Raw genomic sequence first — 17,799 nt, forward strand, 5'->3', positions numbered from 1 at the left:
GGTTTAATCCATTCTTTGTCATATGGGACACTTTATTGTCCTGTATGGCATGATATGATATTTTTGGGCCTTGATCTGTTAGTTGTACATTTTAGGATGTCACCTTGGATTCTGGGAAATTTAAGCAAGTATGTTTTTTCTATCATTTAAACATTTTAAATTTTATTATTGGATAATGAAAGTAATCCTTAGTTGCAGCTCTGATTATACTTAGCAGTAAGGAATTGTTCCACTGCAGACATACTGAAAGTATTGTAGTAAGGTATTTTGGTAAAGTCCAAAGATCAGGATTGTGTTCATGTTTGGCTTGGCAATGAATTTCATGCGGAGCTGTCTTATATTTGTTCTTTCACTCTCTTCATGTTATTGCTCTTGCTTTAGTGTCTTTCACAGAACAATGACTCTTGGTCTTTCCCCATATCAGTTCTGGGAGCACATAAGGAAATAACCTTATAATGGCCAGTATAATTTGGAGGAATGATTACAGCAGGCAAAAACTCTGTCTACTTTTCGCGGTTGAACGCCCCGGTAGAACGCCTCGCCTCGCCTCCTCTGCTGCTTACTCATAATGAAAGTGAAAGTCAGACGCAGTTGTGATCGACGGACAATTGTCGGGTCAGTCTGATTTCTCTCACCAAGGGGCACCAACCTTTCAAGTGAGTTTCACGTTATATTATTGATAAAGACAGTGTGGCATATTTACAGTGTCTCTTATCCAGATAGGTAGGATACGTTTTGCGACGCACGTTGAGTACACCAGTAAAGCGGCGGGGTAGCTCACGGCTAACATGTTGATAACTCATTGAATTTCATTTTCGATGTAAATACTGTATTTCTTATGTTGTAGTTTATGAGACGTGAAGTGACCGCGGGAACAGGCTGTGGTCATCCTTGAACTGTTTTATTCAGTCAGACATGTCTCGACTCGCTCGAAGGTTGATCTATGTGCTGATAGAGATACAGCGTATAACCCGGTAATAAGGTATGGTGTAATATGTCTGCGGTGTAATATGTCTGACTTTCCTTACTTTAAGAGTTGAAAATATTAGGCTACATTAAATATTGTATCATGATTTCCGCAGAGTGTTGGATCACATTCAAATTCAACAGGCCATGCAAATAAATTCAAAAGACAACATGTGGCAGGTTGTGCTGAAGGAAACATGTTCTGAAATCTTAACTAGATCGAAGGTGATTGCAAATGATTTTGTGCAGCATAAATCTGTAGCTTTAAGTTAGTTTTTAGTAAGCAGTGAAGCAAGTTTGCAGACACTATGGTGCAACAAAATGACATCAGACACTGTTGGTGTTGATCATAGACATTCTGGTGTTGGTATACTTCAGACAGGGAATAAAAGTCACAGAAAGGATGCAACCTACTTTCATCCCTACTACTTTGAATTGATAGTGTAGTAAGCTCAGTCCCCCAGGCCAAATAATATGTTGGCTGCTTTAACAGTGTGTGTGTGTGTGTGTGTGTGTGTGTGTGTGTGTGTGTGTGCGCGCGCGCGCGCGTGTGTCTGCCTGCTTGCCTGCCTGTGTGTCTTTTCTGTGTGAATTGTGGGGGCGCAACAATTGTCTGACTCCAAGTCAAAAATTTTGGGGTTATTTTAATTCTCAACTGATTCTCAAATTCTCACTGTAGCACAGCTCCTTGATCTTGCAGATGTTAAGCCTCCAAAGCTGCAGTGGAAGGGGGACCATCAGGACATTGACACCCTGGTCATTTCCAAACTTGAAGTGTACAGACAAGCCAGGCAGTTCACGAAGAAGAAGAAGAAATTCATGGATCATGGATCCTGAAATGATGTAGCGTATACAGGGAGGGTAGATGTCTCGTTCAGACATGCCTCCGCCACCACACAGCTGCACTGGCTTGATAAACCTATTGAGAAAAGCTTGCATGACCGTCAAATTCATCCAGTTAGTCCAGAGTTTCCAAACTCACCCACAAACACAAGTTGCTTAGGGAAGGGCAGACTCTTCCTGCCCCATAGTGTTAACATATCAGTGACCATTTCAGCGGGCAATTGAAAGTTGGTTTTCTGTTTTGATCATGTGAGTCCCCTAAATGATATCACTTAAGGACATAACAGGCTGTTATGATGTTGTGACTACCATTTATGCTGAACTGACTGAAAGGTCAGGCAAAAGGATGGCAATCACACATCTGAGTGGGGTCAAAATAAAGTGGACTAAAGTAAGCAAGCTCTTTACAAAAAGGTAATGGAATGAGACAACAAGTACCATCAGTAATATAGTTGGTGCACAGATAAAATCGTGTTGCCAGGGATGCATGCCTTTTATTTGCATTGAAATGATTGTGTACCATAACAGTGTAAAGCAGCACCTACAATGACCAACCTTCTTGACATAATGTATAACCAGGGCATAATCATTTTAGACAAGATGCTGAAGTTATATATATATATAATTATATATATATATACTTTATATACTATAATATGTACTATAATTTAAGATATAAAACACTATGGTATTTGAGACTGGTTTATCAGTGAATATCCGGTTCTCACATGAATGTACTCATAAAAATAAATAAAATGAACACACACAAACAGAACCATGTATACCCTACTTCCATTTGACTTTTTGCATAGTTGTGGTCCCCAGAGAAAGATGTCTTTCATAATCTTGAAGTCATTTACTAAAAGTCATATGTCAAAAATGGACTTCTTTTCTAAAGTGAGCAGTTCTGAGTTCTGTCAGCTCTTTGGTAAAACCTAATTTAATTTCCTGCTCTGTGAATGGTGTGGTTGTAAAAACAGACCAAAAACCATACAGATACAGATAATAATAATACAAATGAGTTTGCTGAATTTATGCCAATATAAACACTGGAGTGGCCACCAGGACAAAGGTTTTCTCAACATCTATTCAAATTTGAAAGCAAAACAAGACTGAATTAGTAAATAATCCAGAAATAGATAGGATGTTGCATGCAGCTTCACAGCATTCGGTTTTCTTTTGTCTTTTCATTTATATTTTCATCACTTTGATTGCTCAAGGCAAAAAAAAACACTCCCCAAAGCCAAACAAACCTGTTTTATCCATATTTTTCTTTTTACTTTTATCATAATTTTATCAAAAAGTAAACATTTGTTATTGCATAGAAAAAAATCTTGATTGTATTAGGTTAACATGGCAAAAAATAGACTATTCTGTAATTCTTACTTACATCTGTCTTAAACACCAGCTGAAAGCCTCTCCTACAGACTGATGATGAACTCCTCATGTGGAGTGCGCATAAGGAGTTACTGGATTAATGTGAGACCAAATGAAATTAAACAAGACTGTATGGCCAATGTGCGAAATTGACGACGTAGTTGAAAACTATTGTGGAACTGTAAACAATTCTTGACATCATTGTGTGGAATGGCTTTAAATGCCCCTACTAATAGAAACAGTTTGCGTCAATTCATTTTGAAAGAGCAACAGCCAGTAGGAAACCCCTACTCAGTCATGTGGCATTGGGTGCTGTCTTTGAGGATGAAAAGAGTGAATGTGATTGGTCATTAATTTCACCAGCAGCTAACACACTGGCCTCTAATACATACTGGCACTGTGAACTTGCCTTGATTCTCAAAAACAGATATCTGTGAGTTAAAACAATGTATGTGTTTGTTATATTTTAACTGATATTCACCAAAAAATTGTTTATTTTAACTGTCATTTCAGGTAGATGAACATGAACTCCATTGGTACCCGCTTCGTTATTTTTGCTGTCATCTCTCTCAATGCAAATGCTGGTAAGTTCTGCTATAATTTGAGAATTTCAAGTGTAAAATGCTGCTTGCTACTGATATATCCTGTATTCTCTCTTTTTTTTAAAAAATATATTGGCTTGTACAGTTTTTTTAACAGTGCAATGCAAATCTGAAATCGTGGGACAGTATGGCCAGCAGTCACTCCTGCAGTGTGTGGTCGAACCCATAGACAAGGACACAACAATCCGAGTGGTCACTTGGAGGAAAGAGGGAGTTAAGAGAGCCTTACTGGTTTTTCACGAAATGGAAACCATACAGGAGCCAGACTTCAAGTTTGCTGATCCGTCCTGGAACAACAAGAACATGAACGTGTCCCTGCTCATCACCAACACAGAAGTGGCAAACTCTGGAGATTATACGTGCATGGTGATAACAGACAGCGGTGAAGGCAGCAGCATGGTCAACCTTAAAGTCGTAGGTGAGAGGCTCCAGCCATGGAGAGACGATCCCTTTCAGACAAGAAGACATTTTCAAAACTAATCCCTGCAAACTCAATTCAAAGCTTAACCTTGAGTAAAGTTATCTCTGTTTCTGTGATCATTTATGCATTTCTAATTGCAAACAGAAAATAGCTATCCTGAAAGACATGATTGTGCCCTTGGTTGAATGAAGATAGTTTAGATGTTAAGGGACTTTCCTGGCCAGGCAGATTGGTATTTCCCTCAACCAATGTCAGTTCACTCCCCTGTGTATACCTACTTTCACTTTCAATGTGACAAATAATCACAGAAGAATCCAGAAGATATCTCCTGTTGTAGCCAGTTTGTTATCTATTTGTCATACTTAATGTATTTCACTACTTCACTGTTCAGCTCAATGATCACGAATGCTTTCCATTTTGTCTTTGCAGCCAAATACAGTGAGCCAGTTATACATTCCATCCCTAAGAAAATCACTCGAACTGCAGATGGAACCCTGATCTGTGACACTGATGGTGGCTACCCAAAAGGTCATATTCGCTGGTTTGTTGATGGTGACTGGGAATGGACGAAGAGTTCTAAAATGGAGGCGCAACAAACACAAAGTGGTCTGTTTCACCTCTCCAGCGAGCTGACTTTGCTTCAAGGATCCATTTTCTCCACATATACCTGCGTAGTGTTCAATGCCAGTGGAGGCAAAGAAGCTGAGCATACATTTGAAGTAGGACCAGAATCGTCAGGTATATGTTGTTGAGCACCACACTTGACACCTCTAAGGCCTTTTGGCTTAATCCTGCAGCACACAATAAAATGTTGTTCAGTAATTTCAGCCACTGTTACATAAACACACTTCTGCTTAGGGTTGCTCAAATAAGAGAAACTAAGAGATAGATAAAGAAAAGAAACAAGTTTGCAAATTACACAGACTTTGATCATGTTGAACCACAAAATAGCCACATAAATACATTCCAGAAAAGACTGGGTTGTTGTGGGCTGGGAACCATTTTCTTCCTCCACATAGCTGTAGTAGTTTTGATACAATCTTCACCAGGTTACAACATGTCTCTCAATCTGACCCAATATCTTTCTTGAAAAATTCAAAACACTGCTCCTCACAAAAAAAACAGAACGCTATGTTTGAATGTCCATGTCTGATAAGACTGGATATTGCCGTTTGATCCACTGTTCAGTCCCACTGATGGAAAAACCCATCAACAGGTTCACTCAGTCACCAAATTGGCAGTGTTATCTAAGATTTTGCAGCCGCCACAGGAAAAGGGTTAAGTATCATCAGTTGATAAGTTCTCCTCTTTCAGTTACTTATCACACTGTTTTTATTCCAGTGTAATTCAAGTGCCAAATGCTACACTTTTTGTTTTGTCTACAAAGATGTTAACTCAAAGTCCAAACTAATGGCCAAACTTTGTAAACCCATCTAGGGTAAAAGAGAAAGTGAATGTCGATTATGTAAGTGTTACACTGGGAATGTCCCACTCATGCATTCATTTCTGCATATCTCAGTTTTGCAAGCACTTGCATCATTGATCTCTTTGGTTTTGACTTTGCGTATTAAGTATTAGTATTAGTATTAGTATTAGTATTAAGTATTAAGTATTAGAGCATTCAATCTTTATTATTCAATGTCATTTATTCAGGGATTGGAGGAGGGACTGGGATGGATTCAGCCTCCAAAATAGTCGCTCCTGTGGTGGTCATCGGATCGCTGATTGCAGGACTGCTGTTGGTGCTGCTGATTTATAGAAAGCGATCTCAACGTGAGTACCTGCACAGGACCTCATTTGGCTTTCTTTCAAAGTGAAACCATCTAGTATCTTTTTGAGTAATGACATAACACGGATGAAAAAGTACAATTAAAATTTATAGTTATTGCTGGTTTAATGTAGGTGTTCCTACTTATTCTAAGAAAGAAAAAAAGAGCAAGACCACACAGCAGCAAGCTTAAAATACCACACTATCCTAGATGATGCAAGCACTGATGTACCAACATTTCATTTCCTACGAAAGAAAGAAAGACAAATAAAATTAAGGAGCACTTGAACCGCAGCAAAGAACCCTTGTTCCATTGCTTGAACAAAAGCGACAACATTGTTGAGCCTGGTAGAAAAAAAAAAAAAAAGTATACTTGAGTATACAAGTATAGCAATACTGGACCACTATTACTATTATGTTTGAACATGAATTTCTGTTTTTGATGTGATGTTTGAATGCTAATGTTCACAAATGTTTCATGGGATTTCATGACTGGTTTTCTGTAAACAATAAAGATCTAAAAGGAAGTAGGCAGACAATGGGTGAAGGGTGAAACAATAATAGTAATAACTGGAAAAACCTGGCAAGCAATGGTAAGCGGCCATGTTATTCAGGGTTGTAAAGCATGCTCTTTTTTTTTATTGTTAAATTGGATTAACCAGTCTAGCTACTGCAAACACTTTCCATTATTAGACAGTGTTCTCCAAAATGTCAAAGATTGGTGAAGTTAAGCACAAGTAGATATTTGCAGTGAGTGTGCACCCACTGTCATGATCTATCATTTTATTCACAGAGGCCCGGAGGCACTCTACAGCACCTCTTATGGGTACGTCCATCTTTGGACATAATATTGCAGCTGTTTTTGCTCTTTACTAACACCTGCACAAAGGGCTTACTTTCGTTGTGTTTACAAATAAATAAAGGCTCTCTATACTGTCCTCTATAATATTTTTTCAGTTTATCATCTATTTGATGCTGCCTGAAACTTATTATCTGCTACGGACCTGATGTTTGATGATTCATCTGAATTCAGCTGGTTGAAACTAATTCAGAGAAAAGGTCTTCTAAGTCTATCACTGGAATTTTTATTGAGCAATGTAGTTGAACATATGAGAACCCATTAAACCAAACTCACTCACCACAGAAGAAGTTTTCGATCTATATCCACACTTTTTCAAACTTATACTCCTGCCATGTTCTGAACCTTGTTTGAACATGTCTGTCACTGACTCAGAAATGTCCTGGAAATTACAGTGATATGTACTACACTGGGAACTAGATTTTGTATTTTTCCGTGATCTATCATCATTATTTGAATCATACAACATCCTGACTCATGTTATCTACGCTTGCATGTGATGAACTCACTCAATATGGTGATGGTTTCACAGCCAATGATTGTAAACTGCAATAAAATATTTAATTTGTTCTAGGTGGCCATCAAGAGGTTTGCAGATGTGAATTAGAAGGAGATGAAGGTATGTCTAAAATACAGTATTCCGACTCACTGTGTCTAACCGATAAAACTGTTTTATTACTGTTTTGACATGCACTCTATAAGATTTAATTGAGGCTTTGATATGAAATCTATTTGCAGATCATCCACAGAGGATGGATGACAGGTGCCAAAACCTCCAGGTCTGAAGTAAGTATAGTGTTCCAAGCAAACAGCTGAACGATAGTTAGTGTCACCTCTATGTTGTTATGTGTGTACTGGCAGTAAAATAGACAATATCAAATGTCTAAAAACTCTCTTCCCCCCTCTCCCTTCTCCTCTTTCTCTCTCTCTCTCTCTCTCTCTCTCTCACTTTCTCTCTGTCTCTCTGTCTCTTTCTCTCTCTCTACAGGAGATATTGCCTGTCATATAAATATGCAAACTCACTGGCAACCTGAAATCAACACTTCCTAATATGTCAAATTGTCATTGTACTTCTCCTATTGCAAACAATATAAACAGGGATTACTTGTATTACTGTGATTCATCAGAGGAAATGTAACATCTCCCCTTACATATTGTAAGCTTCCTAAGTAAACACTTTTATGTCAAGTCTGAACCTAGAAAAAGAAGAGAAAATCTGAGAGTCTGATTTTGATTCAGTATCAGACAACTTGAAGCCAGGGAGTCGTGTTCAGCAACATCAGGAGCAGAATGTAGCATCATCAGAAACCAACACGATAGTGGTATTTTTTTTAGGCTGGCACTGAATGTCTAAGTTTGTGTAGGTTTATTGGAGGAAAAACGTTATAGAGTGTGTCTATATTCAGCCTACATAGTGAATGGAGCATTTTGCAGCTTGGCAGCAGTAACCTTTTTTCTCACATCCTTTTATTATGTAAGCATGATAAGGAATACATGAATTCATATTTTAGGAAGTTATGTATGTGTGTGTAGCTTGATGCTCAGATTGAGCAGACTTTCATTTTTGTTTTTTATAATCCACACAACTCAATAATTTGTCCAAGTTTTGTGCTGGTGTGGGTTCTTGAGCAGACGTTTGTTGTTTTTTTTTAGCTCTTTGGTAAGTCTGACTTCCAGTCTTGTGTTACCTCTCACTCCCTGAGAACATTCAACCCCCCACAGATTTCATATCCTTTTTCTAACCACTGAGAAAGTTCACCAGCTTGATACTGGTTGTACTTCCATGTGTCCCATGATCTCCACTTGTCACTGACTGGCACAGCTATGGTGTGTGCTTATGTAACATTTGGCTACAATGTACAGTTTTATTGCCAAAGCAGCACTTCTGTCTTCTATATTTTTTGTTTCATTCTTCTCTTCATCCGATAACAGCCCTTCAGAGAAGTGGACATCCATATTTTAAGGCTCTCAGGATTTCTGGTGCTTAGTAATGGAGCAGGTCACAACAAAATGTTTTGTATTCCAGGTGTGTGCTAAAAAGACATTGGGTACAATAAAACACCTTATCAGCATCTTCCGAAGTACATGATATCAATATGATATTGATTCTTTCCTTCATTGGAGTTAATCATTGACTAAGTTGAGAAAAACAACACCAATAGAAACGTTTAAATGTTTTTCATTTTTATTTTTGTTTGTCACAATTTAAAAACCAGAAGGTGACCCAGGGAATACTTTTTTGTATATACTATTTTGTAAATCTGTGAAATCTTAAATTTTGTGTGTGTGTTTATGTTTATGTTGTTCATCCACTTTATACATCATGTCAGAATAATTTACTGAATCATCAAGTCTTCATATTTTGATTACTGTGTATTTGTTGTGTTTTAATGATTAGCAGACACTGAAGTGTGACATGTGTTTCTTGTGATTAAAATACGTGTGCGAGTGATATTTTTACTCGATGTTTTACTAACAGGGATCTACACTCGTGTCATCGTCTGCTGGACTTACACATGAGAACTGACTGTTAATGCTCACTGCTCCTCTCTCAGTTGGTGGCTGTTTTTAAGATGAGACACTTCCTGGTTTCCGATTTCAGTTCTTCCTGATGAGCTCATTTGATAACAGCAGTCTTTGTTCTTCACTCTGCTGGTGAAATGATCAGAGTCATCCTTGTTCCTGTTCCTGTTTTTTGGAAATTGTCTCATTTGTGCATAAAACCACAAAAGTTTCAAAATTCTTCTAAAGAAAGGTGCGTAGTGTTTAAGAGGTAAAGACACGTTATCACATTTTGATAACAGATACTGTGCAAATGATTAAGTGATTAGTGAACAATAGTTTCTACTATTCAGTATCATATTGATTTTTTTTATCAGTAAATAAAAGATATAACATTATGACATCACATCATTTTGATCCAGATTTAAAAGGAATATCGCAGAATTCAGGTCTTAAATAACTCTCAATCATGCCATCTACTGGACAATTAGCATTACAGCATGTTGTTAGGCCATAACAGCAAAGGTAAACGGCATGAAAACTAATTTGAAGGAGGGTAGTTATTATTTTAAAATGTCTCTTGTGCATGTAGGCTACATAAACTGAGACATTTTTTTTATCTATCTATATATATATATAGATAGATTTAAAAAAAATACTAAAATGTATGGAGCAACACTCAATGTATTTGTTATTGTTAATACTTTAAATATAGTTCAGATCTGTCTAAAAACCACACTATGAAATTTTGTACATGTAAAAGTAAGTTTACACGTCACATACAAGGATTTTTACATGTTACATTCACATATATATGCTCCTATATTGTTTTAATTGATTACAGTAATGTTGCATGCAATAGGCAGAGTATTGTTTTATTGTTGTGGTTTTAATAACGTCCACTAGAGGGTGATCTCACCACATAATTAAATTACTAAAGGTTTTTGGCCATGTACATATACAGTACTTTGAGGTTTTTCAAAGCAGATATTTTGATTTGTCCAAGCAGAAAAAGCACTGATGAAACAAATTTTGCTATTGAAGCCTCAATTACATTAAGTGTTTATTGTATTTAATTTCCAATCTTCCACCAACTTCCACTAGGGCTTGTTCTCACCTCATAGTTCTATATATAAAGTACTAATGTATCAGATATAGAGAACACATTTATCTAAATTCATAGTTATAACCTGTTTTATGTGTCATTATTTATGGTGAGGTGATTTCTATCATTTTAAACCTATGAAAGATAGACACATATTTTAAACTTTCTTTAGCTTCAACCTTTTCCTCCATCTACACATTTCCATCATCTGGTTTTCAACATCATAATATTCCAGTCAGCCTGACACGTTAAAGATCATATCAATGTCTAAGAACTATGAGAAAATGACTTAAATCAAATCATATTTGTCTCACAGGTTTCACATCATCTCACCACATCAAACAGCACTGTTTTACTCTGTATATACAGTATGTATATGTGTATGCGAGAGACAAAGACACTTCCTGTTTGTTTAGTGCTGCAAGATGATGCTACTCTGTTGGTCTCTCCTGTCACTCTGTCTATCTGCCAGTGAAGGTATGTTCATTTACTTTTCCTTTTACATTTTAAGAAGCTTTTGTTGCAGTTGAAGTCAACAATATTCACTGCAACAATAACAATAATGAAGTTTCTTTGTACAGCACTTTTCAAAACAAACTTACAAAGTGATTTACATAGTTGAACCAGGATTAAAACACTTCATGACTGCAGTGAGGCAGATAAAAATCCTTCAATTAGAAATATTACACAAGTAAAAATGGAATAAAGAAGCCAAGTACCCAACAATAGCATCAGATAAAAGGAATATTAACAATAAAAGCAACAATAATAAATAAGATAAGACATGTTGGAAACAAAACTGTATATTTTCATTAATAAAAAAGAAGCTGAACCAGCTGAGTCACAGTTTTCCTCTTTTATGACAGGGATCACTGCAGTGTGGCAAAAGTCTGGCGAGAACATGATCTTGGAGTGTTCCTTCACAAAATGTCACAGAAGCAATAACAAGATCACAGGGATGTATCTGTATCATAATTTAGTGGAGAAGAAAGAGGTGCTTTACTATTACCATGAATCTGAGGAAATCATCCCACGCAAGGGATACTCAGGGAGGGTTGAGAAGAAAGGATTTCTGGAGAACAACACTGTCACCATCCGCAATCTGACCGTGGATGACTCTGGTGTCTACACATGTGTCTATGATGAAGTTACATGCAGTGTCTACATACTTGTTGTATCAGGTGCGTTTTTCCTTTACCTTCCCTTTCTTCTACTTTATATTTGATGATATATATATATATATATATATAGTATATCACTCATCTTCTCAACATTAGTGATACTATATATATATGTATCGTATCACTCATGATGAGTAGTGGTAGTAGCTCATTCTTCTGAGCTTATACAAAACAATTGTGTAACCACTTCCCACTGCAACAAGCTCAGCTTGCACATTTGATGCAGATGACCAAATACACATAAATGACAGAGAATGTAATGTAATATGGTGACATTACTAATGTGTGGGGTTGGTTAGACTCCAGGGAAGTTTCATTAAGTAAAGGATCTGAATAGTGCATACTGAATCACTGGTGGACCATGACTGGTACTTAAAATAGGCCATTTGCTATGTGCTTGTCTATATTCCACATACGTATATAGAGAATATCTACCTTCTTTTCAGTTGTTGTTGACCTCTCCTCCTTCACTAGATCTTTTGCATGAAGAAAGTCCAGAAAGAGAGAACAATCTGGGTCTGGTGTTAGTCATCTTCGCCATCTGTTCCATCACCATAATAGCAACCATGATTTTCATCCTGCTGATCATCCCAAGGGTGAGTTCAGACATCTATACACACTCTGTGTGTGATTGAGCTTGATTATTTTAGTTGAGGCTTTGTGTCTCAACTAAAACAATCAACATGTACATTATACAGCAGTAGTTTGATCTAGCGTTTGCAGATTTGATTTACTGAAGGACATTGTGTCCCTGCAAAACCACATAACTGCTGTATACGCAAGATATAGCTGCTTCAGATCTTCACCTCACTGCTGATTACATCTAAAACCACTGAATGCCTTTACTGCGTCTGAAGTGCTGATGAGGATGAAATGTCTTCAAACGTACACATCTGTTCACATTTTGTCCCAGTGTTGTCTCAAGATAAATACAATTTCTCTTTGTCCGTACATGTAAGTCTCAAAATGACTGATTATAATGAATGATTATAGTGTTTGTAGTAGTATGTGAGATGCCTCATTCAAAAAATCTTAGAATTTCTTCTTCTGTCAACATTTGTCCAAAAAGTCAGTGTCTTAAAACATTTTATACAGAATGTAATTTTCTGACATCTGTACACACCCTCAGGCTATACAGACACTCTACAATGATATTTCACTGTCAACAGGTGAAACAATGGAGCAGCAGAAGAAAAGCAAGAAATGACCCACAGGGCTCCAGTGATTACGTGTATGAAGTTATGACCAAGAATGGCCTCCGCCCTGTGGCAGCTCCAGAGCAGTTGTCGCCAAGCCTGAATGATTATGATTAGAAAACAAAGATCACTTACTAATGTTTTGATGACCATCTTCTTCATATTTTCTCTGGATTCAAATTTTCAAATGATTTCAATCAACTTACATGAGACAAAATGTAAATTTAATATATGTAAGTACTTGTGGTCACAAACTATGCACTTATCAAGTGCAATAGGGGCAAGTGGGTGTAGTGCAGAGTGCAGAGTGCTCACATAACGGACTGATACAAATTCATACATTCATAATTGAGTTAATTAGGCACAAATATGAAAAATGGTAATTCATCATCATCAATCATTAGTAATATGTGTTTGTTTATTGTGATTATGCTTGTTTGTGATAGCTTTTTTTGGCTTATATTTCTTATTATTATTTTTATGGCTACTGATGTCATATTTCTTTTCATAAAGCAGATTGTAAGATATGTAAGAAGTTCTGCTATAACAGCAAAGAGAGTTTTGAGCATGGATGAGGGTCTACAAGCTAATGCAGAATAATCAATAAAAACGAAAAACTGATCAAAATATAATTTCACTTAAACCTTATATCAAAACCAGAACTGTATTTCTGTTAAATATCACTGCTTGTAAAAAGCTTGTTTGTCAGTTATGGGCAGGAAGTGGGGACTGAAATAAACCACAGGACTTACAAGAAAAGCATCACACACTGTTTTTTTATTATACACTTTATGATATTCAGTCGTTTAAAAGTTTGTTGAATTGCAGCAATGCAATTTGTTGAATTGCAGCGTTTGCAATTCAACAAGTTGCATTGCATTTTTTTTTTTTTAAGTATATTTTTTGGGCTTTTTTTTTTTTATGCCTTTATTTGATAGTACAGTAGAGAGACAGGAAATGGGGAGGCAGAGAGAGGGGGAATGACATGCAGCAAAGGCTGTCCGATGCGGGACTCAAACCGGGGCCAACTGCAGCGAGGACTGTAGCCTCTACACATGGGGCGCCTGCTTAGACCACTACGCCACACAACGCCCCAAATTGCAGCATATTTATACTTGAATAATTTGATAGAATAAACTGTTGATACTTAAGAGCACATGGTCTGAGTATAATGCAGTTCTCATAACCTTTTTGGTTTCTTCTGTGGTATTTATACCATCAACTAAAGAGTTCCTCACACTGACGCATGTGTCTGTTAACACAAAAGCATGCAAACCGCACACCTCCACACACCCGCCTGTTTTAGTATTCTACCAGTACATACAGAAGCCAGTTTCACTGGGGCCACAGTGTAGATACAGACATTTAAGACTAATTTCATTAAAGAGTGTCTATGGTACCAGTTTCCTTAACGTTTCAGCCTTGTGCTTGTTTTGCCTGCTTTTGTCTGTTTTTTGACCACTGCCACCCCACCTTATAGTCTTGGTTAATTGATTTTATATGATAATTGGAAGTATACTTTAATTGCCCTGCAGTAGCTACCAAGGAGCTCACTAAGGATGAAAACACACACACGCAGACGTTCCCTTATGACCTGTTTCTCCTGTGGTCAACACACAGAAATCAACACAACACCAGACAAATACACAGATGTACCAAGGCTGAATGTAAGGTTACAAATTACTGAGAAAAGCTGGTTTCTGTCTGATGGTGTCAGGTAAATGCAGAGTTGAACTATATAAAACATACCATACCTACAGCACTGTAGAATGTCAGTCTTTAGTTTATCCAACAAAAAACTTTTGGTAACCATTTACACAGTAAATTGATGTTGTACGCTTGATGTGATTGCTCACTGAGCCTATTATTTGACCAAGTAAAGATTGTTTTAACCTCATTTGTATCATTTACTCAGTCTGCTTTTGTTTCATATATTTTTATTGGAAACATTTGTGCAAAGATTTGGACATTTGTACAGATTAGGACTGCTCCAATTTTCTCACTAATCCACAAACATGAATAGAAAGGAAAATATGAAAGGAAGAACAAAAAGGGAAAAGTGGGGTATATTTGATTATCCATTCACTCACCCACCCACTTGTAATTCTTGAGTTTATGTTCAGTTTGTGTGCTGTTTGCAAAGAGAAATAAATGGTGATCCAAAATTGCCTCAGTTTATCCTTCAAGATAAACCTAATGTATCTGTTATTTCAGTGGTACACAGTTTCACTGAAGGAACTTTTTTTTCCAGAATTTAAGTACAAGTTCTTTAGTTGCTATGGGCCCACAAGGGACAAAGTGTTGTTGAGAAACAATCAATTTAGTGATAGCCTCCGATTTTCCCCAGTGGGATTTTCAATATACTGGAGAAGATGCTGCATATTTCAGTCCAAAGACATTCAATTTTGTGGCAAAGTACTAAACTGTGGGTTAAAGTGGGTTCTTGGAATTGTTAGCAGAGAGGGGAGGCATTGGAGAACATTTTATTGGGTTACGATTTTGAATAGTATAACCTGTGCAGCACTTTGAACCGTAGGCTAAGTGTGAATATACTGTAGTGTAAGCTTCTGCCCCAAATATCATTTGTGATTTGTTGACCCAGCTCATCCTCCCAGAGTCTACTTTTGAGTCATTACACCTGCAAAAGGTAGGTTATTACATTTTGACACTTCATTAACCCTATCAGTCCCAGCAGAACACCTGCACACAAACTGATTGGTGTATGTCACTGTGACTCAACATATCAATAGCCCTGTTGTCCCTATGAGCAAAATGAGGTATCTCATTCAGTTAAACCTATTCTTCTTTACATAGCAGAGGTTTTGTCAAAGGCTTTGTGAACGAAATTTTAATCAATAGCAGAAAACGTGATGGCGCCCTGAGCAGAGAAAGAAGTCACACCCCCTCTTTAAGTGTTGCAATTGGTTTGGCAGCGCATGCACGTGTGCACTAACATGCATAAGAGCAGGGCACAGGGGGACTGGCCATGGAAAATACCAGCTCAAACCCCGGTGGGCTGGCATTAAAAGTGCATAAGGTTTAAAAAAAAAAAAAAATCCATTAGTGTCTGCATCAGTGGAGCCACACTGGTTTATCTGGCTTTAATAGAGAACCCTACCTGCTAAAGGGCTGCAGCTTGACCCGGAGCTGGCGTTTCTTATTCTTAATGTGAAAGTAACTTTGTGGCTACATAATGTTACGTGTCTGTCTTCATTAGTGGCGGCTACTGTAGGCATGGTAACCTTAGCTAACTTGCTGTTAACTAAGAATTTGTTCAGCAACTGTCGCTATTGCTAGCTGGCTTACCGTCAGTATTGCGTGGAGTATATGAAGGCAATGCTAATGCTACTGTTTGCTGCTAGGTTGTTGTTTTTGTTGGCTCGTGTGTGTGATTCGTGACCGCTGTGTGCAACAACTTACTGCGAACGTGAGGTAGAGATGTTATGATGTTCCTCCCTGTTAATACGCTGGCTCCCTGCCAAGACTAACCGAGATATTTAAATGTAACAGTACCCCTATCATTGTTATTTGTTCCTCTGCTTTTCCTGCTCTGGCACGTGAAATCGTCTAATCTAGATTGCCAAGTAATATTGCTGTAGTACAACCTCCAACCTGATCATTTGTCGTGAAAGCCATTCATGTAATTGTAATCTCACGTTTAATCGGAAGAGAGCAGCATTGGACTGTTATTATACTACAACATACTGTACTGTGTGCTCAGTTTGTAGTCGTGATGTCATGGACAATTTACAGGAGAAAGCTTTCAGAATGAAAACGGGTGTAACGTCTGCACAGTGTTGTTTCAGCCAGTTCAGAAATAAGTTCAGATATGTATGAAAAGAAAGCGGGTAATTTGTCAGAGCAGTCGTGTACTATGCCAAGAGAGGCGGTTTCAGTAAAATATGCTGCCGTTTCTCACTAGAGAAAAAAATCTGGACATGACAAGCTTCAATTATATGAGTCACTGCGTTGGGTCACAGGTGAGCACATTTATAACGAGAACCAAAGTAAAGGTTAACTTTGTTGTTAAATAGCAGCGTGTTTAAATTGCTCAGGGAGTAAGCTACATCTGCCAACCCACAGAGGAGTGTGTCCATATATCCGTGTGTATGTGAATCTGAGCAGAGTACGAGTCTGCTCAAGGAAGTGATGTGAAAAGTGATGCTAAAGTTACCATAGCATCAGGATATAGGCCTGGCAGATGCAGGTCTGTTTAGCTGTGTCAGGTATTTCAGCATGACTTGGTTTCCATCATTCCTCGATGCTAAATGCCCTCCCCGCCATCAGTCGATTAATCAGTATGTCAGTCAAAGCAAAGTAAGTTGCATACTTGTTTCACTGCTGTGAATGGGTGATAATGATTTTACTACGACTAAGCAGCCTAACCCTGGATAGATAGATAGTCTCCAGTTCGGATCCGTGCGTAAAGGCGCGTCAGAGGCCCCCCCCCCTCGTGCGCTCACACTTCTTTTATCATGGTCGTGCGGTCTCGAGACTCTCAGCATCCCACTAAAGTGCACATCGTCGAGCTAAGCGGATCACACGTCATATCTGCGCTGCCTGCAGTCACAGTGTGCCATCACGCACCTAGAGCGAGCTACGCGAGAGCAAGTGCAGGAAAACTGAGAGGCACAAAGTCGACTCCAGTTCTTGGACGACGGGACCGCATCAGCCGGACAGTCCCAGGCTTGATCTGAGGAGCCAAGCGCTGCCCTTACCGACGACTGAGTGAGGAGGACCAGCACCAAACCCAGAGCATGAAGAAAACTCCAAATTCAGGTACAGATGTTTGTGGAAAAAATGATGCTAGAGTGCACTTGTGGTGCGTGTGGTGATAACATACTGCATCCTTTTATCTTAGATATCACATGATCTGCAGAAAAATATTTATAAATATTAATTATGCATGTAAAATGTGACCTACTTTTGGCTCAGGCTTAAGTATGATCTTTGAAATACTCTGTTTGCTTGCCCAAAGT

At 38.0% G+C, this 17,799-nt stretch overlaps 2 protein-coding genes across 4 annotated transcripts; both read left to right on the forward strand.

Annotated features, from left to right (window-relative positions):
- Positions 1 to 526: 526 nt before the first annotated feature.
- Positions 527 to 9,290, forward strand: LOC111236305 (CD276 antigen homolog). Of its 3 annotated transcripts, none has more exons than XM_022764987.1 (9): positions 527 to 656; positions 3,700 to 3,770; positions 3,874 to 4,206; positions 4,639 to 4,947; positions 5,863 to 5,982; positions 6,771 to 6,803; positions 7,411 to 7,455; positions 7,575 to 7,622; positions 7,825 to 9,290. In XM_022764987.1, the coding sequence occupies exons 2-8, from the start codon at positions 3,704 to 3,706 to the stop codon at positions 7,619 to 7,621; spliced, it is 954 nt and encodes a 317-aa protein (XP_022620708.1). In that variant the 5' UTR covers positions 527 to 656; positions 3,700 to 3,703; the 3' UTR covers position 7,622; positions 7,825 to 9,290. The 3 variants fall into 3 exon arrangements, with proteins under 3 accessions (XP_022620708.1, XP_022620711.1, XP_022620710.1); XM_022764989.1 differs by lacking the exon at positions 527 to 656 and adding an exon at positions 887 to 982; XM_022764990.1 differs by lacking the exon at positions 6,771 to 6,803 and having other exon boundaries at positions 530 to 656.
- A 1,543-nt stretch (positions 9,291 to 10,833) lies between these two features.
- LOC111236306 lies at positions 10,834 to 13,717 on the forward strand. Its single transcript, XM_022764991.1, has 4 exons — positions 10,834 to 10,920; positions 11,310 to 11,624; positions 12,099 to 12,220; positions 12,794 to 13,717. The coding sequence occupies exons 1-4, from the start codon at positions 10,869 to 10,871 to the stop codon at positions 12,935 to 12,937; spliced, it is 633 nt and encodes a 210-aa protein (XP_022620712.1). The 5' UTR covers positions 10,834 to 10,868; the 3' UTR covers positions 12,938 to 13,717.
- Positions 13,718 to 17,799: the final 4,082 nt, after the last annotated feature.

The sequence above is a fragment of the Seriola dumerili genome, unplaced genomic scaffold (assembly GCF_002260705.1).
Source record: "Seriola dumerili isolate Sdu_G_001 unplaced genomic scaffold, Sdu_1.0 BDQW01000621.1, whole genome shotgun sequence".
NCBI lineage: Eukaryota > Metazoa > Chordata > Actinopteri > Carangiformes > Carangidae > Seriola > Seriola dumerili.